Source organism: Balaenoptera borealis (assembly GCF_965194805.1).
Source record: "Balaenoptera borealis genome assembly, chromosome: 5".
In the NCBI taxonomy this organism is placed as follows: domain Eukaryota; kingdom Metazoa; phylum Chordata; class Mammalia; order Artiodactyla; family Balaenopteridae; genus Balaenoptera; species Balaenoptera borealis.
Window position 1 is genome coordinate 137515623 of NC_138862.1, and position 23920 is coordinate 137539542.

Consider the following 23920-nt stretch of genomic DNA (forward strand, 5'->3'; position numbering starts at 1 on the left):
TCTTTCTCTCTCTATATATTCTACTGGTTCTTTTTCTTTGAAGAACCCCAATACCAAAGGCTTTCCCTGACAGGCCTCACAGGGGAGAACTGCCCTCCCCACTCCAGACTTGGTACACAGCCAGCACCTTGTACCCTCTGAAAGGAGCTGCAATCAAGGTCTCAGGCCAACTCATCGGGCATGATCTTCCACATACTTATATTCCAAGCCCCGGTGCCTTCATTCTTAGATCTCTTTATCTGAGGCCTTGGGCAGTGGTCCTCGTCAGGTGGGGGCAGGAGGAGGAAACCGTGAAGATGCCTTCCCTCGTGTGACTTAGTAGCCGGTACTCTTCCACTCCTCGCCTTTCCGCCTCACCTCCCGCCCTCTGACACCGCCACCATCTCAGGGTCCATAAGACTGCCAGACTTCTTCGCTCAGGGCTCCCTCAGCAGTGAGAAGACCACACATTTGTGCTGATCACCTGGCCCTCAACCAGTGTGCCGTTCCGTGGGTGAAATGGAACAGAGGGCTTGGCGTTTTCTCCAGGTTTTGACCCCTGCTTATTATACCACCACAGTAAGTGACTAAAGGCTTAACTCTTCCATTTTTGACTTGTTGCTTTAATTGGCTATTCCAATACCTAGAAGCTCGGCTCTCTCTTGCGCCCAGCTCAGCTGAGCTCCTGACATATACCACACAATCCAGCAGTCGTGCTCCTTGGTATTTACCCAAATGAAATGAAAATTTATGTACTGTACACAAAAACCTGCACACTGATATTTATAGTGGCCTTATTCATAGCTGGCAAAATTCAGAGGCAACCAAGGTGTCCTTCAGTAGGTGAGTGGATAAATAAACTGTGGTACATCCAGACCATGGAATAGTATTCTGTGCTAAAAAGAAATGAGCTATCAAGACCTGAAAGACATGTAAAAAACTTAGATGCCATATTACTAAGTGAAAGAAGCTAATCTGAAAAGGCTACATAATGTATGATTCAACTATATTTCAATCTGGAAAAGGTAGCACTATGGAGACAATGAAAAGATCAGTGGCAGTCACAGGTTAGAGGGGAGAGAGGGATGAACAGGTGGGGCACTGAGGATTCTTAGGGCAGGGAAATTACTCTGTGTGATATACAGGGGTGGATACATGTCACTGTACATTGGTCCAAGCCCACAGAAGGTCTAACACCAAGAGGGAACTGTAAAGTAAACCACGGACTTGGGCGATGATGCTGTGTCAGTGTAGGTTCATCGACTGTAACGAATGGGCTGCCGTGGTGAGGGAAGCTGATAGTACAGAGGGCAGTGCGTATGTGGGCGTGGAGGCAGATGGGAGGTTCTCTGTACTTTCCACTCAATTTTATAAATGGTACACGTGTAACCCAAAGGGTATATTAATATCTACATCTGAGATGGTCATAAAAATAACTGACAGTATTTAACGTCTGAGAGGAAAGAGAGCTGGCAGTCAGGAACTGTTTAAACATTCCTTCAAAAATAAGACCCCCCCCCAAAAAAAAAAATAAGACCCCCAGTTTGTGCTTTGATATAAACTCTGTGGCACATCACTGTGTGATTTGGGAGAGTCTTTATTCCTAGTCCCTGAGGTTGGGTAAAGCTTTTCCAGACAAGACAAATACATTCAATTTATAGTTGAAATTAACTGCATTCTGACATCAGTATAATGTTGAACATGCTCTTAACGAGAAAATAGAGAAACAGAAATTCTGGGGTAGGACAGATGGAAACACTGGCAGATAGACAGATAATGGCTGAGGAGTAAGGGGAGATCTAAAATGAAATAAAAAGGAGCAATGTTTTGAACCACAAAGAGGACATAACTGCCATACCAGGCCGGGCTGAGAAATGACTAAGGAGACCCCTACAGAAAACCTAGGAAAATTACAGTGCAGTACCATGTTGATGCTGGCTGAAAAAACAAGGCAGAAAGTGGACAGAAGTGCCAAAAAGAAACTTTTCCATTTACAAAGTGTTCAGACAGAAAGTCAATTAAAAGAGACAATAAACATTTGCGAGATGGTTAGGAAAATCTACTGTTAAATGGATTTGATTATAGTGTTTTAGCTATTAATACAATTTACAAGACAAATAAAAGGTATGTTACTTTGTAAATTAGAGAAAATGTTTTTCTTTGATACTATTAAAAAACAAAATAAAAATTTAAATAAATAAAAGATAAGAAGCAAAAAATTGAGATACTTAATTTAAAAGTAGACAATGCTTTCTTTACAAAAGCCACGTTGAAAAGAGCTTCTGGCACCTGTCCTCTCAGCACACGAATCCATGCCCTCACCCCAGGTCTCTAGAGCGCCCTTCTGTCTGAGATCACCCCCAATACTAACCGAGCACGAGAGGAGTTTCAAATGCTTTGAGGGGCAGGGAAGAACGGTAACATCGGCCCTAGCCCTGAGGAGCTGACAGTCTAGTTGAGAAAACGAGGCGCACACTCACAGGAAAGAACAATATAAGACAGAGTGTAATTAAGTGCTACGTTGAGTGGCATTGATTAAAATCTTATAGGACTGTAAAAGCGAGAGGTCAGTGAGGGCTAGGCTCATCAGGGAAGGTTTGGGGCGGGGGCGGTGGGGGGGGGGAAGCTACTTTGCCTGAGGCGTGAAAACAGGAGCAAGATTTAGGTAGGTAAGGCCAGGGGAAGGAGGGGACCACATGAGTGACTTACTGCATGAAGTCAGTCATTAAAAAAAGTGTGAGGAGAGCAGGGCTATTTTAAACTATTATAGGAGTATAATATGATTATATTTCCTTATCTCCTAACCTTTATTTTTGCATGTAATCTTTTTTTTTTTAACATCTTTATTGGAGTATAATTGCTTTACAATGGTGTCTTAGTTTCTGATTTATAACAAAGTGAATCAGTTATACATATACATATATCCCCATATCTCTTCCCTCTTGCATCTCCCTCCCTCCCACCCTCCCTATCCCACCCCTCTAAGTGGTCACAAAGCACAGAGCTGATCTCCCTTTGCTAGGCGGCTGCTTCCCACTAGTTATCAGTTTTACATTTGGTAGTGTATATATGTCCAGGCCACTCTCTCACTTTGTCCTAGCTTACCCTTCCCCCTCCCCGTGTCCTCAACTCCATTCTCTAGTAGGTCTTCGTCTTTATTCCTGTCCAGCCCCTAGGTTCTTCATGACCATTTTCTTTTTTTTTTTTTTAAGATTCCATATATATGTGTTAGCATACGGTATTTGTTTTTCTCTTTCTGACTTACTTCACTCTGTATGACAGACTCTAGGTCCATCCACCTCACTACAAATAACTCAACTTCATTTCTTTTTATGGCTGAGTAATATTCCATTGTATATATGTGCCACATCTTCTTTATCCATTCACCTGTCGATGGACATTTAGGTTGCTTCCAGGTCCTGGCTTTTGTAAATAGTGCTGCAATGAACATTGTGGTACATGACTCTTTTTGAATTATGGTTTTCTCAGGGTATATGCCCAGTAGTGGGATTGCTGGGTCATATGGTAGTTCTATTTTTAGTTTTTTAAGGAACCTCCATACTGTTCTCCATAGTGGCTGTATCAATTAACATTCCCACCAACAGTGCAAGAGTGTTCCCGTTTCTCCACACCCTCTCCAGCATTTATTGTTTCTAGATTTTTTGATGATGGCCATTCTGACTGGTGTGAGGTGATACCTCATTGTAGTTTTGATGTGCGTTTCTCTAATGATTAGTGATGTTGAGCATCCTTTCATGTGTTTGTTGGCAATCTGTATATCTTCTTTGGAGAAATGTCTATTTAGGTCTTCTGCCCATTTTTGGATTGGGTTGTTTGTTTTTTTGATATTGGGCTGCATGACTTGCTTGTATACTTTGGAGATTAATCCTTTGTCAGTTGCTTCATTTGCAAATATTTTCTCCCATTCTGAGGTTTGTCTTTTCGTCTTGCTTACGGATTCCTTTGCTGTGCAAAAGCTTTTAAGTTTCATTAGGTCCCATTTGTTTATTTTTGATTTTATTTCCATTTCTCTAGGAGGTGGGTCAAAAAGGACCTTGCTGTGATTTATGTCCTAGAGTGTTCTGCCTATGTTTTCCTCTAAGAGTTTTCTAGTGTCTGGCCTTACATTTAGGTCTTTAATCCATTTTGGGTTTATTTTTATGTATGGTGTTAGGGAGTGTCCTAATTTCATTCTTTTACATGTAGCTGTCCAGTTTTCCCGGCACCACTTATTGAAGAGGTTGTCTTTTCTCCATTGTATATTCTTGCCTCCTTTATCAAAAATAAGGTGACCATATGTGCGTGGGGTTATCTCTGGGCTTTCTATCCTGTTCCATTGATCTATATTTCTGTTTTTGTGCCAGTACCATACTGTCTTGATTACTGTAGCTCTGTAGTATAGTCTGAAGTCAGGGAGCCTGATTCCTCCAGCTCCGTTTTTCTTTCTCAAGATTGCTTTGGCTATTCGGGGTCTTTTGTGTTTCCATACAAATTGTGAAATTTTTTATTCTAGTTCTGTGAAAAATTTGCATGTAATCTTTTTTTTTTTTTAAAGGAAGATTTATTTATTTATTTATTTATGGCTGTGTTGCGTCTTCGTTTCTGTGTGAGGGCTCTCTCCAGCTGCGGCAAGCGGGGGCCACTCTTCATCGCGGTGTGCGGGCCTCTCACTATCGCAGCCTCTCTTGTTGCGGAGCACAGGCTCCAGACGCCCAGGCTCAGTAGTCGTGGCTCACGGGCCCAGTTGCTCTGCGGCATGTGGGATCTTCCCAGACCAGGGCTCGAACCCGTGTCCCCTGCATTAGCAGGCAGACTCTCAACCACTGAGCCACCAGTGAAGCCCTGCATGTACTCTTTTTTTTTTTTTTTAAATGTATTTTTTTTAAACGCATTGTTTACTTTATTTATTTATTTATTTTTGGCTGTGTTGGGTCTTCGACTCTGTGCGAGGGCTTTCTCTAGCTGTGGCAAGTGGGGGCCACTCTTCATCGCGGTGTGCGGGCCTCTCACTATCGCGGCCTCTCCTGCCGCGGAGCACAGGCTCCAGACGCGCAGGCTCAGCAATTGTGGCTCACGGGCTCAGCTGCTCCAAGGCATGTGGGATCTTCCCAGACCAGGGCTCGAACCCGTGTCCCCTGCATTGGCAGGCAGACTCTCAACCACTGCGCCACCAGGGAAGCCCCTGCATGTACTCTTAATCCATATAATCCAGCAAAGAATCCACAAAGCACTTCTTACAACACATACGTAAAAATGTTTCTAGTTTGATTAAAATATTTGGGAATAATCTATTTATAATAATTCTGCTCTGTATCTTTGGAAAAGTGAAAGTTTTGTTTGAAGAGTAGCCACTTGACCTTCATTTCAAAGGTTAAATTTTAAAATCTGTATAGGTAATGTTCGTATTGCTTTTTTTTCCAATGTGAAATTTTACTTTTACTTAATAAAATCAAGGCAGGATTTGAGGGACGCTAAAGGTGATGTGAGGCCCAGTCCGCCTGACACCAGCCCTGTGGCCTAGAGCTCGTTTCCTAACCTCTCAACACGGAGGTTGGGCTCCATCTCTGAGGCCTCATAAGAACATGCTGTTTCTATGAAATTTATTAAGTGGTTGAATATTATACTTGTCTGACTGAATTACTTTCAAAGAGAAAGAAAGCTTTGTTCAAGGTGAATAAAGAAACTTATATGAATACTTTTGTTAAAAATTAAATATGAGATGCTGATGGTGAACTGGGTAGAATGAGAACTAAGCAAGGACACTGGGATCTAACCCCACACACTGACTGTGATTGTTTTCAATCACTTAACTGCCAAGGGCATTGTATTAGTTTGCTAGGGCTGCTGTAACAAAGTACCAAAAGATGGACGGTGGAAAACAACAGAAATGCATTGTCTAATAGTTCTGGAGTCTGAAAGTCCGAAATCAAGGTCTTGGCAGGGCCATGGTCCCTCTCACATCTGTAGGAAAGAATCCTTCCTGCCTCTTCTAGCTTCTAGTGTTGGCAGGGTTTGCTCCTTCTGAGAGCCTCTGAGGGACAATCTGTTCTATGCCCTTTTCACAGCTTCTGGTGACAGCTGGAAATCCTTGCGATTCCTTGGCTTGTAGACGCATCACTTCAATCTCTGCCCTGCCTTCATATGGCATTATTCTCCCCATGTGTCCTCACACTGTGTTCTCTCTGTGCACGTCTGTGTCCAAATTTTCGTCTTCTTACAAGGACACCAGTCATATTGCATCAGAGGCCCCCCACTCCAGTAGGACATCCTCTTAACTACTTACATCTGCAACAATCTATCTCCAACTAAGGTCATACTCTGAAGTACTAGGGGTTAGGTCTTCAACTTATCTTTTTGGATTTAATATACAATTCAATCCATAACAGGCCTCATTACCTGAGCCTGTAAAATCAGGATTTTAGACTAGATGTGGTGGATCTGAACTGTTTTTTGGGTGACATATTCCTTTGAGACGATAATGAAGGCTAGACATCCTTGACTCAGGGAAACGCACACCTACTGGATATTTTGCAGAGCATCAAGATGAAGCCCTCCACTGAACCGCTAGGAAGCAGGGGCCCCAAGTAAGGAGTGCCGTCACTGAAGGAAGGCTCTTTAGTTTCCACAAGAGCAACATTCCTTGAGCTACAAATACATCACCTATAGCTCCAAGAGAGCACACGTCATGCCCAGAGCCTTGTACAGCGGTGTTCGGTTAAAACTTTTTGAGCTTGAAGACGACTGGGTGTAATGGAACATCAGCACTCTGGATGCCCCAGGCAGGGCATCATGAGTCAGAATCCATGGAGATGGAATAAAAACTCGACGCCAATGTTCCATTTGGAATGCACAGGGTGGCAAGTTACCCACCTTCCTCTTGTTCTTGACCCCGGCCTAAGATGTGGGCTCATCTGATCAGTACTGCCCTCCCATGTGTTCTGCCCGATCCTGTTCTGTGTCTTCTTCCTGCTACTCTGCCCCCTCCCAATCTTCTCTGAAAAACAATGCCTTCCCCTTTGAGCCTTGCCCTCCCGACCACTGCTGCCCCTGCGACCTCCAGGGGTGATGGTGGGGGGCACCTCGCTCCCTGATTCTGTCTGCGAGCCATTGCTTCCTCTCATTCCATAAAGACCCCTCTTCCTCTGAAGGTCATGCCATGTATCTATACTTCCATCCTGCCCCTTCGTTAGTGTCGTGGAGGCACCAGGATGGCTGGCAAAGAGCAGGCACTCAATAAATACTGGTTGAATGGTCGATGCTTTGAATAAATGATTGACTGAATAAAAGTTGTTTCCTTGGTCACTCGTCTGCATTTATGGGATGCTTCCACTGCTGGCCTCACTGTGCTTCTTCTATACCTTCTCCTATCATGATTCTCGATGAAGTGTCCCTGGAGGACCAAACAAAAAGCCCAGCTCCTTCCCAATCCCTTGATCTCCTCAGTGACTTCCTTCCCCCTTTACTGACTTTGACCACCCTGGTCACACCAAGAACTGCTCCACGTCCTCTTGTTTGACCACAACCTCTGATGCTTTCAGCTCTCGCACGCTCCCTGTAAATCCCTTGATACTCTGATTCTGTAGCAGTCTCTTCCTGGCCACGCTTCTCTCCCTACACATCCTAAACCGCTCTCTTAAGATGTACTCAACGCCCCCCACCTCCTGCCTCCTTTCAGCTGGACATGGGCCTCACGTGAAGCCTGGATTGCGATCTGCCACTTTGGGTCTTGCCTGGTGAGCGTCAGCGGGTGCCACTGCCCACGTGCCTCTGCAGGCTCTTCAACAGCTCGTGGGCTCATGCTAGGTCTTGGGCAGCCACCTTCCCAGCGCTTCCCTGTCACTCCCCTGAAGCCCTGCCCTGCCCCATTCACAGCAGACAGCCTGGCCTCGTCCTTTATCAGGCACCTTCTCCTAGAAACCGGTCTACTTCTGAAACCTGCCTGGTGCCTCCTTCCACAGGACTCCCGACCTCACGCCACTGCCTGGTCTAGGCCCTTGTTTCTTCAATTATTTCACTCAAAAAATATGTGTCAGGAGGATTACTACGCACTGGGCCCTGTTCTAGATGCTGGGATACAGCTGGCAAACCAAGACAGACAAAATCCCATCTCTCACTGGTGGGTGGAAGAGTGGGTGTGAAGAACAAATCATAAACAGTAAAAACTTCAAATAAACAGTATAATTCAACTTTTCATAAATCCTACTCACAGAACAGGAGGGAAAAACTAGCGCTGACCCTTGAAGGAGGAGCTCAGACTGGTTTGAGAAAGACATTCTCCGCCAGCTCTCCCACCTCCAGGTGCCCTGTTTCCATCTACAGGCAGCCATCAAACCTTCTTGGTCCCCACACTGACCTCTAGTTACATCTTTCTTCCTCCCTTCCCTGTTGACTTTTTTAAAGATTAGTCTGCACATGCTCTCTCTGCATTCTTTCTTTTTTATTTAGTTGATTTGTAATTGAAAATGTAATGTGTACATAAAATAACAACAAAAACTGTAGAAAAGGCTATTGTAGTTCTGAGCTGTCCAGTTACCCTTCAACCTACCGTAATCCAGATTCTGCTCCCGCAGTCCGCTGAATCCACTTCGGTAAGGTCTCCAACGACTGTCCCTCCACAGGTGGACCTTTCCAGCCTTACCTTACTGTACCTCAGCACTCCTGACCCGTTACTTCCCTCGCTCATATAACAGCTTTGTGAGGTTACAACACAAGCTCTTCCTTCTCTGGTGCCTCTTAAATACTGATATTAAATACCTTTGCCACCTTCTCTTTCTGTAAGCACCCACCTTAGCTAGACTGACCATATAATTCTTATGATCTCTATGGGATGCCTCTGAGAGTGAAAGAAGGCAGTATGAATAACTATTACTCTTGATTAGCAAGTGTAAACTGAGACTGTTCCATATAAACTGGGATATATGGTCCCTCTATTCTTGGGAGATCACATCCACTGTTGCGGCTTTAACGAACACGTACCTATTCACCATTTGCAAAAATAAATCTGTAGCCTTGACACTGACAGTGAGCTTTATTTTCCAATCTTCAGGTACTGATTTCTTACAGACAGCTCAAATTCAGCATGGCCCAAACTCAATCGTACCCATTCCCCAAACCTGCTAATCCTTCTCTTCCCTCTCCAAGTCGTACAGATTACTCAGCTCTCCAAGCTGGGGCTCATGAGGGAGAACTTCCAGCTCTCTCTCACCCATTCGATTTAATCCCCAAGACATGCTGACTTCAATTCTGAAGATTTCTTCAATCCACTGTTTTTCCCTTGGACTCTGGTCGTAACTTTTTATTTGAGGTCCTTGCTCCAGTCTTGTCTGCTTCAAGTCTATTTGCACATGGCTGCCAGAGTGACCTAACACTGCCCACACTGCTGCTTTGAACCTTTCAGCAGTTTCCGGTCACCTCCAGGATAAGGACTCTCATCACAACTCATTCTCTTGACTCCTTCAGCCTCATAACCGGCTAGTCACTCTCCCTTTGCACTCTCAGGATACCAGACAGTCGTAGAGACACACATACACGACCCCCCATTAAGCTGGCTCTTACTCCCTAGCTTCTCTGCTCATGCTGTTCCTTCTGCCTGGAACGCAGATCCCTTCTTTCGCTCGCCAACATCTATAGCGTGCTCTCTAGTCACACAGCCTGCCCGGAGGGGAGCTCGGTGCCCCTCCTGTGAGCTTTCATGCTGCCCATCTATACCTCGGCCACAGTTCCAGACGCGTCAGTTTGAAATTAATGACGTCAGTCTCTCCTACTAGTTGGTAAACTTCCTGAGGACAGGGGCAGTGCCCCTTAAATACTTAATAAATAGTCATCCTATTTGTAGGAAATCTCATCCACTGTTATGGATTTAAATAAGCAAATTTAAATAACTTGGACTTCATATTGAAATAAACAACTTCATTACTCCTGCATTTTTTCACTTGTGCCTATGTGTTTTATAAGGTCATCAGAGCAGGGATTAAAAATGTACAAAGGCTTCAGCTGCCAAAAACTGCAAGTTTTATTAAATTAATTTTTAAAAGCAGATCTTAGCACAGGAAACAGGGTGATTAAATTAAAAATATCGTTGTGATGCACCAAAGTAAGAAAAGAGTAAATATTCAAATGTTTAAGACTACAGAAAATCAGAATACATTTCGATAGTGGTTTGACTTGGAAAATTTTGTGAAAATATTATCCAAAAGCATTTTTTTAAATAAAAGCGGCTTCTCATTCCTTTTGTTTTTTATTACTTACATTTTATAAAAATCATACCATTTTTAAATGGGAGATTAGCATTAAATATTCTAAAATCTATCAACAGTATCCCTCAAATCTACCCAAACATTCTTCTCTACTTTCCAGATGTTTCCTCTTATGATTTCCATGTTCTTCTCGGTTTAGCTCTGACTCAGAAAGAAGGAACTTTTCACTTTGTATGTCAATACCCAAACTATCTGACCTTCAAGGCACAGAAGAAAACCACAAGTTTTGGATAAAATGTGGTGCTCCTGTCACTTACTCATTCAAGTAATTTGGGGGGAATTTAAAAAGTATAATCTAAAATTTAAAGAATATTATTAGTGTTACCAGAGGCATAACAACAGCATCTGGCACAACTGGCATTTAATGAACAAAGAAAGAGAACCACACAGCAATTTAACAGTCAAGATTATGAATGACTCCAAATAGTTTATGTTCTTCTGACAAAGTCCTACTTTTATGGTAGTTTTTTATTTCCTACTTCATCATCCCTTTGTGCAATCTTTCCTAATTATATTTTGGCTTACAAATCTGGTTTTGTGAACTGATTATTTTTTTGAGAAGGAAAACAATTTGAAGTATTTTGAAATTTAAAACATGCTTTGCTATTTTCTTCAAGCGGAGGATTATTGGACCATTCCAAAGGGTTAGGCACTGGCTTTCCAGCTCAGCAAGCACCCTAAGGTAGATCTGATGAGGTGGGAATACATCTGCCATTTGGCACTCCACCGAGAAATACATTTGGCCAAAATATAACTGAGAAGAAGTTAAAATATCTTTAAATGTAATATTTAATTTTTATTGGCAAGTTGTAGATACTATAAAAACAGCTCCAAGCTCCTGATAAATATTCCTGAATACTCCCTACCTGTCAGAAGGTGGAGCTCTAAACATATCTGAAATACTGGCTTTTTATATGTATGTTTCACAAATGTGGGTAATGACGAGGTTAAAGCAGGAGTAAAGTCTTTAGAAAAACGGTTCTGAAGAATATTTCAATTCTCTCAAGATAAAATCACCCACATCTCCCAATATGTACATGGTTAACTAACAGAAAGCATATTTAGTATGTTCCTTTGAAACGTCAATATACTGCCTACTATAAAAATGTAGGTATGGTAATTCAAAATAAAAGATAAAGTGTATTTAAGAAACACAGTTTAAAAAATCAGGACCACTTAGTTGAATGTCAGCAAGGTCATTAACACTTACAAGCATCTCGGATGTAGAGTAACATGGCTATGAAGATATAATCAACCAAACTCAGGCTGAGGCCATCTGCAAACAAGGCATCCCAGACCACCAGAAGATCCTGCAGGGGGAACTCTCTTCCAAACAGCAGCCGTACCCACCGTCTGGGAAGAAACAAAACCCAAATTCAGAAAATAGTACTTTTGAGAGTAATATAAAGAGGAATCATTTTCTCCTGTGACTGTGAAAAAACTATAATTTTTAACTGATCACACTGAGCAAATATTATATATCAAAAATATAATACAGTGAAATCCAAGTTTTAAGCTTTCAAATGAGTTTTGTAATTTTATAACTAGGCCACAATCATTAAACTTTATTCCTATATGTATAAAACACAAGTATGATATTTGAAAAGGGTAGAAATCTTTCATATGCATTAGAAATCACAAATCTCAAAAAGGCAAAGAGAAAAATGAATGTAGTTTGATAGTTGCCTCATACGTAAGGTTATGAATTAAAAAATAACAATATTCCAAAATTTTATATCATTACTGACCTTTTTTTGTTAACTAGACTTTTGCAAACGGTCATATGACAAATTACTATAGCCAAACAGAAAACTGCGTTCTCACATTTCCCTCCTATGTAAAAATATTCATTTTAAAATTAAATGTGGAAAAAACAAAAGATATCTGTTTTTGTCAAGCGTGGACAGTTATTTCAAATGAAACATATAATGATACTTAATTTTTAACTTCAGAATAGATATATCTTACCAGTGAGGTTATCTTTCTGGGGGTAGTTTTCAAAACACAGGCAGTTTTATGGCCAGGAAAATGGACACGGATGCTATAGAGCAGACATAAGAAGCTAACAGGGATACTAAACAAGGTCCGTCTGTAATTCTACATCATAAATAGTAACACCTCAGACTTCGAGCAAATGCTAAGCTATTTATATCTAATTCTTATAAGAAAATTAAAATAATTCATTTTGATGTATTTTTATCCATTTACTTCTAATTTTATATATATGGCTATAATTTCCTTACACAAGCCTTTCTCTAGGAACTTCAGCTAGAAATCTATGTGATTCTGGCACACAGCAAAGACTCAAAAATTCTAAATTTCTAGTACCACTAAATAGTACAGAATAGAGGAGATTCTTTAAAAATTAGTTAAGAGATATTCCCTCCTTGAAAAATTCAAAACCAAATATAACCATCTGTGAGGTTAAAGTGAGGCCAAAAAAAAAATTCAAATACTACTTTTTTTTCAGGGAGTATTACATTTAAGGAGGAATCAAAAAGCTGTGACAGAATAGTGTATAATCACACATACATATCACAGTCTATTAGGAACCATATGATCAAATATTTGAGTTCTTTTATTCATATTACCAAATTAATCAACAGAATAATTAAGCTGTATTTTCAACTTCATCTTAAATTATGTTACATCAATTTTTCAGGAAGAAATTTAATGTCTAAGTGACATTTATCCTTTAAAAAATGTTACAGTATTGCTTAGAATTTTTATCTACCGTTCAATTCTTACCTCACTGCTAACATATGAGAGGTGACTAACACAAAATATATATATATGTATATTTTGTCAAATATGCCTGTTATTTATGTGGTTTAGAATGAAACATTATTTCTCCACACACTTCTAATTCTTTCAGATTACAAATGCTAATATTTACTGTTTTAAGAAGTACCAAAATATCCCTAAATTAAACAGGTTGCTCTTCTTAATTACAAACAATTAACTGGTCTTGCAAAGAGTGTCAGGGAACCAGAGAATGGGCAAAGCAAAAAGTACCTGGATTAAACCATCTGGGGGACCTGCTTAAAGGACCTTTAAACTGATAACTATATCTGCATTAGTAAGTGACTAAAATCACATAGAACATGGTTATTCAGTTATCCAAGTGACATAACTGATGAAACATTCATCAATGAAAAAAACTGATGAGGGGCTAATGTATAACATGGTGACCATAGTTGGTAACACTGTATTGTATCAGTGATACAAGGTACACTGTATACAGTGTACAGTGTACACTGTACAATAGCAATACATTGTATTGCTTAGCAATACAATACAATACATAAGATACAATACATTGTATCTTAGCAATACATTGTATCACTGTATTGCTAAGAAAGAAAGAACTTAAATGTTCTCACAAAAAAAAAAAGATAAATATGTGAGATCATGGCTATGTTAATTAAATAGATGGAGGAATCTTTTCACGATGTGCACATACATCAAATCACAATGACATATGCTAAATATCCTACAATTGTATGTGTCAATTATACCTCAGTAACGCTGAAAAACATAAGTAAATAAATAACTAAGAATTATCTTGGTTTGACGGATAGGCAAATTTTGGCAATTTGAAAACTGCAAATTCTGACATTTAAGCGATTCCTCCTGGTTCAAATCTGGATGCCAGTACAAAACTCAAGGATCACACCCATAAAACAATACTGTGCCCTGAATGTGGCCCCTTCCCTCCTGGAGGTTATTTTAATGCTTTCCTTATTTGAATAAGCCCATTTGGTAACTGCTGCTGCTGTTTCCAAAAAGACATTGCTTTTGCTTGGCCTTCTTACGTGTAGAGAAAATTTTTTCTGTGTGTTTTCCAGGCTATCTCCTATTGAAAGCAAAATGCCTTTTGAAAAAAGGTGACATCTATCATATTACAATAAATATCATTTATCAAAAAAAAAAAACCCCAAACTGATGAAGGTTAATACACACCACAGATGAGAATACAATGCTATCTTTTTCCCTCTTCCTTAAAGTTCAAATTCCTCTCATTTTCTTATGGACAATCACATCTTTGGTTTCATCACAGATAATGCATCGAAAACAAAGGAGCCTACTTTTCAGAAATAATCTATATTCCTATTATTTCTATAACAAAATGCCCAGTTATTGCCCAAACCCCTTCTCTTGCAACTTTCCTGCCATTTGGGGTTGTGTTAGCTTAGCTTCAAAAACGACCCTGCAGATACATATGTGCAGCAGTTGCCACCGCAGAGCTGTCAGGAGTGGGGACTGCAGACACCTAGCAATCTACAGTGAATAAAACATGCCTTCAAAACCACACAGAATGTACGTCTTCAGTACTTTCATATTTAATGTGTAATCTGTGATGTGCCGCTTTATAAATATTTTACATTGCTTTATTTTTGAAGTTTCACCTTGCCAAGTACACTGGTAAATAATTCCAGGGCAAGGACCAAAGTGTGTGTGTGTGTGTGTGTGTGTGTGTGTGTGTGTGTGTGTGAGAGTGAGAGAGAGAGAGAGACAGACAGAGACACAGAGGGAAATAGAGAGAGAGACAGAGAGAGAGAGCGTGAGCCAGAAAGTTCTCTGTCAAGAGCTCTGTACACTTTGCGAAGTGCTTTACGTGTTTACCAAGGTCTTGTTAAACTCACTGTAAAGCCACCTGTCACACTACTGACAAGCAAAGGTGGCTAAATTGGAAATACAGGAATTCATCTGGTTAATGGCAGCATAAAAATAATTCAGGAAGTGGAAAAAGATCCAGAAACACGGAAGGAAAAAATTCATTAATAGGTGCCTAGCATGTTTCTTTTATATAAAACTGTTAATAAGCTGTACATGCAAGGATATTACATTAAAGCAAAATATAGTTTCCTCTATTTTATCTGCAATTATAGGAAAATTAAGGCCAAATTCTCAAAATATTTAAGGCGTACACTGTATGACTAATGGAACGCTTTGGGACCAACAATGACCTTATCAATAATTTAATCATTTTTATCCCAACTGGGTTTAGTTCATACATACATTCACCACACACAAAATTTCCTGTGCTATTTTGGGCTTTCTTCATTGAGCTTAAAAACCAAGAAAAAAATCAGTTCTTTATGGAATGAGTTACCAATAGAAATTATTTCAGTATGCTTTTGTATTCCTAGAAAGGAAAACTTACTCTAAGAAACGAGGTCCTGCAAAGAAGTCACTCCTAAAATTAACATGCTTTTATTGCAGTTAAAAATATTTAGCAAGAGTTTAAGTTACACTTAAGGGTAGCATTAAACCTTTCTTTTACCTTCAGTTTAATTGCTTGATACTATTAATCTTGCTTTATGTATGTTACACCTGCAGATTGCAATGCTCGTAACCTATACCTTGTATCACTTGTGATAATACAATAATTCATTTTTTACCAGACTTACTTAGTAATTAAAATCTACACAAACCAAAAAGACCTTCTGAAGTATTAAATTTAATAATAAACCACCCAAAGACAGGACAGTCTCTATGTCTGCACTTATGCCACTAGTCTCAGTTTTAAATTTCTGTGTAATTAAGCTGCTATCCCCTGGGGATCAGTGATTCCTGATGGTGTTATTGCTTGGTGAATGACCCATGGAAACACCAAGAGAAATACATTTTTTACTGATCAGTTTATGAAAATGACCAATTTGACTGAGGTTTAAATAAACAATTTGACTGAGGCTTAAATAAACATAGCCTTAATCCAACATGGCTGCAGTGGGTTATACACTAGACCTTCATTTCTTTTTTCTTCTGAGATATGGGTACAGCTACCTTGGAAGAACAAGTAAAATGGAAAAGGTATACTCAATTTAATTTAACAAACACTATAGGGGCATCTTGAGTAACCTGTGATCACTGGGTAAGCATACTGGAACACAAAAGAGCAATGTTAGAGTTTTGCTTAATGATATTAATTTTGTCTTTTGCTTTCTGTTCACTTGTACTTTTCAAAACTAACAGTTAATTTTTAAATAATCCATGCCTGGTAGAGAAGAAACACAGAATCTAAATTCTGTGTTTGTGTCAGAGAAAAACAAAAGCAAATCAAAAGTTCCCATCTTTGTGCCTGCCACCTCCCTTGACTGAATTTAGGCTCTTCTTATACTGGGTTCCTTTGTACTCAGTTCTTTTTGAATTAATTTACCCTGAGTTTTCCTTTATGTCAACTCTGTGAAAACAGTCTTAAAATTAGAACCAAATATTGTAGTTATTATAATTAGGGTCACAAGGCATTCTCATCTTTAATTCTAACTTCTTTGGAGAGCAAAGCCACAAAAGATGGAAGCCAAAATAAATCATTTTCCCCCCCAATTTCATGTTTATTCTTCTTCTGACAGCTCTGCAGAACACATTATTGGAAGATGCTTAGCCTGTTGGCTATTTTTTCAATCTGTTTCAATTTGGTCTTCTTAAAAATATTTGGGATCTACATGTGTTACAGAAAGATCTGAATACATCAAGCCCATCAAACTCTGCTGCAAAAACAGAAGGAACTGCAACTTCAAATTAGTTATTATCTTTAAGGAACTCAAATTTGCTTTCTAAGTGCTCCTTGTAATACGCAGGTTGAAGCCAGCTTGAATTTGGCTTTCTGGGAACACGTGTTAACCCTAACTTAACCCCCACAGGATAAGTACACGAACTGTTAAAAGTGTATTTTTTACTTTGGGGAAAATTCTTTGTTCCTTTCAGTGGGCAGTACATAGCCCTTTATTAAGGAAGGTTTCTTATTCCAAAAATAAGTTCCTAATAATTATCACCCATTCGTACTGTAATTTATTCTCTTTGGCAAGGGTCTGAAGCTGTTTTGTCAGAACAACTATAATACACCCTTTGCAAAAATAGCCTAAATGGAAAGCAGAGCCTTGTGTATCTATGTTTTTTCAGAGGTTCAAGATGCTCTGAGAGTGTGGGGCACAGAGGATGACCATCACATGTCTTGAGGCTGTATAATCCTTGAACATTCTCTCTCTCTCTCCCTCTCTCTCTCTCTCTCTCTCTCTCACACACACACACACACACACACACACACACACACACACACTTCTAGAGGTAGACCTGCCATTTGGATTACAAGTATGGTATATCGAGGAGTAATTTTAGGATGTATGATTTACCAGCAAGTTCAAATAAAGCTATTGAAAGGTGGTCATACTCCAATATCGATTTAGTTGTATGAATAGGATGTGCTCTCACTGAGAATCCTATTGTACACTCCAACCAGGGTGCAGCTGGAATCATAGCCCTGACTCAAGAGAACAGGGGGGTAAAAGCTGCTAAGAAGTAATCTCTCTACCCGATCACTTACTTGGGCTCCACTACAAGTGAGCTACTGGGCACCTCCTTGAGAAAATTACTTGGAAGCCACTCCGACCTATGAATAACAAACAGCACGAAGAATTCATGGACGGTTGGCGGTCGCGTTGGGACAATTAATTTTAGGCTCTGTGAATACTAGTGTTTATTTATACTACAAACAAGTCTTACTTCTCGGAAGTCTATAAATAGGCTTTGTTCTGTCATTTTATCTTCAGGAAAGGGAGTTATGAGCAAGTCGGTTTTCCGAAAGAGCACACACAGGCTTCCTAAAAATAATTGCTCCTATCCTTCCTAATCTGAAACTCATTAAAAAACAAAACAAACCTTGTGTGACTTATTTTTTTTGAAATTGTCATAGGCTATTTCACATACCAATGAAATCTTAGCCTCACTGAATAACACTTTTCAATTTCCTCTGCATAAATCTCCTAATACACTCATATATATTGTTGGAGGAACTAACATAAGGTATAACACTAAACTAAGAAATATCAGGATCCATGTGATTCAGGGTGGATGTAAGACCGCACGTCTGCAGACCGGTCACACGTCATGAAGAGAGTCAGACTGAGCCCCTTCCTAAGAGGCAGCAGCGGTGCCTGGTTTCCTATGACTTCTTACCACTTACCTGTAGCTGTAAGCACCTTCTGGGGGTGGTTTTCTCCGGCCCTCTCTTCCTTCTCCCCTTCCCCGCCATCGCACAAGGCGCCCCGACCCTGCCTAGCTGTTCGGAGGCTAGGACAAGTGCATCACTCAGGCCTGATGTTTGCAGGTTCCATATCTATTCTGTTCCCCAATCACACTGCCCAGAGATAAAGGCACTGATAAACAGATCCCAGCTAAAGGGTTAATTACTGATAGGTTGGTTTGGTTTCTCTTCCTTCTCCAGCAGATCACAAGCTCCTTGAGGTTATTTGGTGTTGGACAGAGTAGGGGAGTGAACAAATGTTTATTAAATTAATATGAATCCTCCTTCCCAGGTCAGCTCTTGTTAACCAGTGATCTTCTTGATCTTGAGCCTGCATCCTTGATCTCTCATACGTTTCCTAGCTGCTCATCTGACATTCCATTCCCCTGAGCTGCTCTCATCTCTGTAGGGATCCCTGGACACACATACTGAATAGTAAGTGATCACACCTATGAAGGAATCGATCAAGGCCTCCTAAGCCCTCTCTCTTGGACTTTCTCCCTTCACTTCCTGTACTCTGGCTCCCTGCTTGCCTACACCTCAGATGCTCTGCAGCTGGGGCCTGTAGTCTTCCAGGACCCTGCCCTCAAAATGTGGTCCTAGGACTGGCCCCAACACTGGGGAGCTTGTTAGAAATGCAGACTCCCAAGTCCCCAATATAGTCCTACTGGATCAGACTCTTCATTTTAACCAGGCCTACAGGTGATCTCTGTGTATATTAAAGTTTTGGAAGCCATGGACTAGGTGACAGTTCCCTGTTTCCTACTCATTTTGGTGCCAGCTGTCAGGGCTCCTAAAATCCACCATGCATCCACGTATAATGTTATCCTAGGAGGAGAGAAAAGGCTTAAACTATTGGATGACTCTTCTAACTAGGGTAATGGTCTCAAACTTCAGTATGCATCAGACTTGCCTGGAGGGCGTATTAAGACACAGATTGCCAGGACCCATCCTCATGGTCTCAGGTTCTGATCCCGAGGTTCAGACGGGGCCCGAGCACGTGCGTTCTCAACTAGTTCCCTGGAGCTGCTGGTGCCGCTGACCCACAGACCACAGTGTGAGGGTCACGAAACAAGCTTCTGGTTTCTGTTCACATCTCCTCTTAGTCCTGGGCGGGGGTCTTCTAATCAGCTTACGCAGTGGTTGCGTGGACCAGTGGCCATGAAACATCTAATGGCTGGGACACAAAGCACACACAGCCAAGCCTCTCTTAACAGTCTATCTCTAGTAATATCCATACTTCTTGCCCCCAGGAAAACATCACTATAAAAACACGATCCAATAAAAAGGAGAGACACAGACATTCGGGAGAGGGAGAAGGCCTCCCAAAGGTTAGGAGAAACTGGGCCGCTCTGATTTTGTTTAACTCCCAGTATATTACAAGATGAAGAAATGCCAGAACAAAGCCATAAAAATTGTGACATTTTAAAAGTTAACATTTATAGGTCAATGTTTTTTAAACATAAATTTACTATGATGGTTACATACAATTGCAGTTGAAGGTAGAGCGAACACTCTTACGTTTGAGGCCCTCTGTGTTTAGCCCTGAGTTGATGACTCTGCTGGGTTCTCTGGTGATCAGCTCTAACGAGGTGAGAGTTGGGATGGGACAGGACACGGCCTATAAGCTAGCTGCAAGGAGGGGAGTGGCCAGTGCATACAAGGGGCAGAGAATCCCAGCGCCGCCAGGACCCAAAAGGGCACTCTCCTACTCCCCATGCAGAAGCCCTACAATACTGGGAGCCTGGCTGAATGGCCAACGATTTGGTGTTTTCTCTTCTGTGTGACCCATGAACCATTCTCACCCCGAGGTTCTGCACTATCAGTTTGCTCAGACGGATCTGTCTCTAAAAGAAAACATGCATTTAAAATGTTTTACCTGGAAAGATAAAGAGCTAAACAGTAAGAGATGTCTACCCCAATGGTATCATTACTACCAGCCCCACGATTACCTGGTAGAAGAGAGATTTCAGGATAAGGGAGTTTCCCTGGAACCTCTCAGACCTCCACGCACAGTTGAAACAAAGGAAGACCACCCAAATAAGGACAAGCGGAGGCTATTTATTCAAAGCTTGCTATAGCAAGGGAATCAGCTACCATCACTTGTGTTTGGCAAAGGATCAAAAGCAGTCAGGGGAGTGAGAAAGCTTTATAGTGAATCAAAGAGAAGGTTTCAGGTCTGCCTGATTGGAGGCTATAAGGATGGCGCTGGGCTGACCAGAGGAGGAGCCTCATTTGTGATTGATTTGGGGAGCATATTAGCTTTCTCTGGTTGGTCCTGAGCTGGAAGCAGGCAAAAATAGGGGAGTTGGCAGTCACTGACCAAGTCCTGACTGTTCCGGGCTGATTTTGCTGCAGAGGTTGTGGCTTGGCTTCTTGCACAGGTCAGTGCTCTCTTGTCCTAGATTGCCCGGCCAGTGTTCACTTTCTCACTCAGTCTTTCTTTACCGACTCCAGGCTGCTCGGCCTACACCCATGCCTAGTCTAGAACCAGCTACAGTTTCAGTTTCACAACATTACTTTCTCGGGTAGTTCTGAAGTCTAAAGGGAGACAAGATAGAGAGGCAGTGGCAATGCGTGTTTTGTTTCCCTCTTTACAAAGCTTTATGGAAAGCATGAAATAGTGAAACCTAAATTCTATTCTCTATATAATTAGAGAGGAGTTGTGGACCCCTTTGAGAATTCAATCAAGTTGATGAACCCTCTCCCCTAAAATATACACACATCCACACACATACTCATGTGCAAGTCATTTCAGGAGTTTAGCTGATCCATGGACCTTAAATTAAGAAGTCATGCTCTATGTTACTGTTTATTTTACTTTAGAGGTTTATATTGCCATGGAAAGTTATACTCTACTGAAAGGAATACACAGCCTCTTTGTGCCTATTTCAAATTATCTCCTTGCATTTTAAAGGAATAGCATATCTTCTTTCTTCCTGGATTAAGTCTCTGCTACTGAGGAGCTAATCTTTGTGGCTCAGCTGGTTGAACAGCCTATAATTCAGCCCTAAATTGGAAAAGTGTCCATGATTGGCAATACTCACCTTCACTAAGCTTGAGATGGAACAGCTGGGGAGAGGGCGGTGGACATCCTTCACTGACTTCCTTTCCTGGCTCAGGCTAGCCCTGATCTGACCGTAAGTAAGGCTGCTTTGAAAAACACCCAGGATCTTCATTTAACATGTATTTCCTGAAATTCAACTGTGTAGCAGGCACTGTGCTAGGCCCTAGACGGGATGAGATGCTGACGACTTTCAATCATTAACATGGAAATTATCCAAAGTAAAATTCTATTCAGTCAAAGCCCTACCAATCTGGGTTCCCACAATCACTCTGTATTTTTCTGTGCCCCCTCCCCACTAAGTGCCCCAATCAACCAGGGTATGTTCAGGGAATGCAAACTAATGGCAACATTAGCACAATATAGTTAGGAAGGTAAAAACAATTTAAAACACCACTAAATACATTTCAAAGTCAAGTATTAATTGTTTTTGGATTAGCCACCATTTGGGATCATATGTGCCCTGGTTCCTGTCCATTAATGCAGATAAATGAAGAGCAGAATGTATGTGCACGGGGCCCAGCTGACTTACAAGGGGGCAGGAGTCAGTGAGGGAGAAGGGCAGTCAACACCCCCATAGTCCAACTCAAACCGTCACAGTTACCCTTCTCTAGTAATGGAAGCAAAATGGGAACAAAAGAGGGTTAAAGAGGGGTGGGCTACTCCACTTTATCCCTAGCTCCCTAGCTAACAGCTGAAGTTTAGTGCCCAAACAACTTTATAATCAACAGTGTGTGTGTGTGTACATTTTTAAAAATTAGGGACAAATATACACCAAGCAAAAAAAAAAAATGCATTTTCTTATGTGTAGATTTCATAATTTATAATGATAATGGCAAATATCATGCATTTATATAACTTTTTTGATTTCTAGAAGTACTACCAAATACATGATCTAAAAATTAGCCTTAACTCTCTAAAAGTGGTATTTCTTCAAGTGGTCTGTGGAATATAGGCATTAAAATCACCTGTGGGAAAACTGCATGTTCCAGAGACAGGTGATGACTTTGTTGAGCCTCCAGTACAGAATGATGGGTCCAAACAGGCAGGGCAGGCACCCGCATGTTACAGATGTCCCAACAGAGGCCCATGGCCCAGCCTGAGCACACCCCAGTCAAAAGCAGACTGTAGATTTAGACAATGGTACTTTAGCTCCAAGCTCAGTGTTCCACCTACGTTTTTATAATCCTCTGAATTCTCCTCTATAATTCCTAAAGGATACCTAATTCAGATTTATATTTTAAAAACACACCTTCACATTCATGTCTGAGTCACAAGACTCAGAATGCACGGTATCTACTCTTGCTATCTATCACCAGTGTGGTCACTAAATTTTTCTGAGTAGAAGAAATGGAGCTTTCTGAAGGACTTATTTTGATAAATCATGATCAGCTATTTCACGAGCACTCCAGTTACATACAATACAGTGGTAATTACAGCTACAGGACCCTACAAGATTTAGAGTGCTTCCTTTCAAGGAAACTCATTAAGGAAACTATAGAGAACTAAGAACTTACAAAGAAAAATTAATTGCCACTTTTGGTCAGCCTATTTTAGAAAGACTTATGAGGTCTAGATTGTATATTGGGCTAACGGAGAGAACAGAAACTCAGTGAAGTCTGGCTTACTGAGGGCATCATGGTACATAATACGTTCATAAATTAATCTGCTCGTAAAGCAACTCACATATGAAGCACAAAAACATCCCGTAAAACACTTTAACTTTATTTTTATCAACAATACTCATTTCCTTTGCACATCAGCTAGCAGTTACTGTGGCTGAGAGCTGGTTCTGAGAAGCTACAAATCCACGATCTCAAAGGCGGAAATGCTGCTCTGGCCACAGCCTCCTGTCTTACCAGTGTCCCCACTTCCAAAATTCTTCTATTTCCTGTGAATTACAGTGAAAACTACGTGGGGTTATTATTTTGTTAATTTTGAATAACTTTTTGCAAGGTGAAAAATAATTTTAACGTGTAACGGGACATACAGTGAGAAGTAATTTCCCTTACTATTCCTTGACCCACTCCCTCTGAACCCACCTTCCTAAGTGCAGCCAATGTGCTTCCATAACACAGAGGCACTTCTAGGTATGCATACGCCTTTTAAAAACAGACATGGGGGGCTTCCCTGGTGGCGCAGTGGTTGAGAATCTGCCTGCCAATGCAGGGGACACGGGTTCGAGCCCTGGTCTGGGAGGATCCCACATGCCGCGGAGCAACTAGGCCCGTGAGCCACAACTACTGAGCCTGCGCGTCTGGAGCCTGTGCTCCGCAATGAGAGGCCGCGATAGTGAGAGGCCCGCGCACCGCGATGAAGAGTGGCCCCCGCTTGCCACAACTAGAGAAAGCCCTCGCACAGAAACGAAGACCCAACACAGCCAAAAATAAATAATAAATAAATAAATTTAAAAACAGACATGGGAACATACTATACCATGCATTTTAAAATTTAACAATATGATTGTTAAAATGGAGAGCATTCCAAATCAGCATTTATAGAAATACTTTATCCTTTTTTGTGGTTGCACAGTATTCCACTGAGTGGACGTATCATGATTCAACCAGTTCTTTTATTTTGAGGGCATTTAGATTT

At 41.0% G+C, this 23920-nt stretch overlaps 1 protein-coding gene across 20 annotated transcripts in view; it reads right to left on the reverse strand.

The window, feature by feature from the left end:
- TBC1D5 (TBC1 domain family member 5) overlaps window positions 1-23920 on the reverse strand; it is a 530543-nt gene that overhangs the window by 134584 nt on the left and 372039 nt on the right. For all 20 annotated transcript variants that reach the window (XM_082392668.1, XM_082392665.1, XM_082392670.1 and 17 more), the window contains one exon: window positions 11446-11588. In XM_082392668.1, the coding sequence (XP_082248794.1) occupies window positions 11446-11588 (143 nt within the window). The remainder of the gene's footprint in view (window positions 1-11445; window positions 11589-23920) is intronic.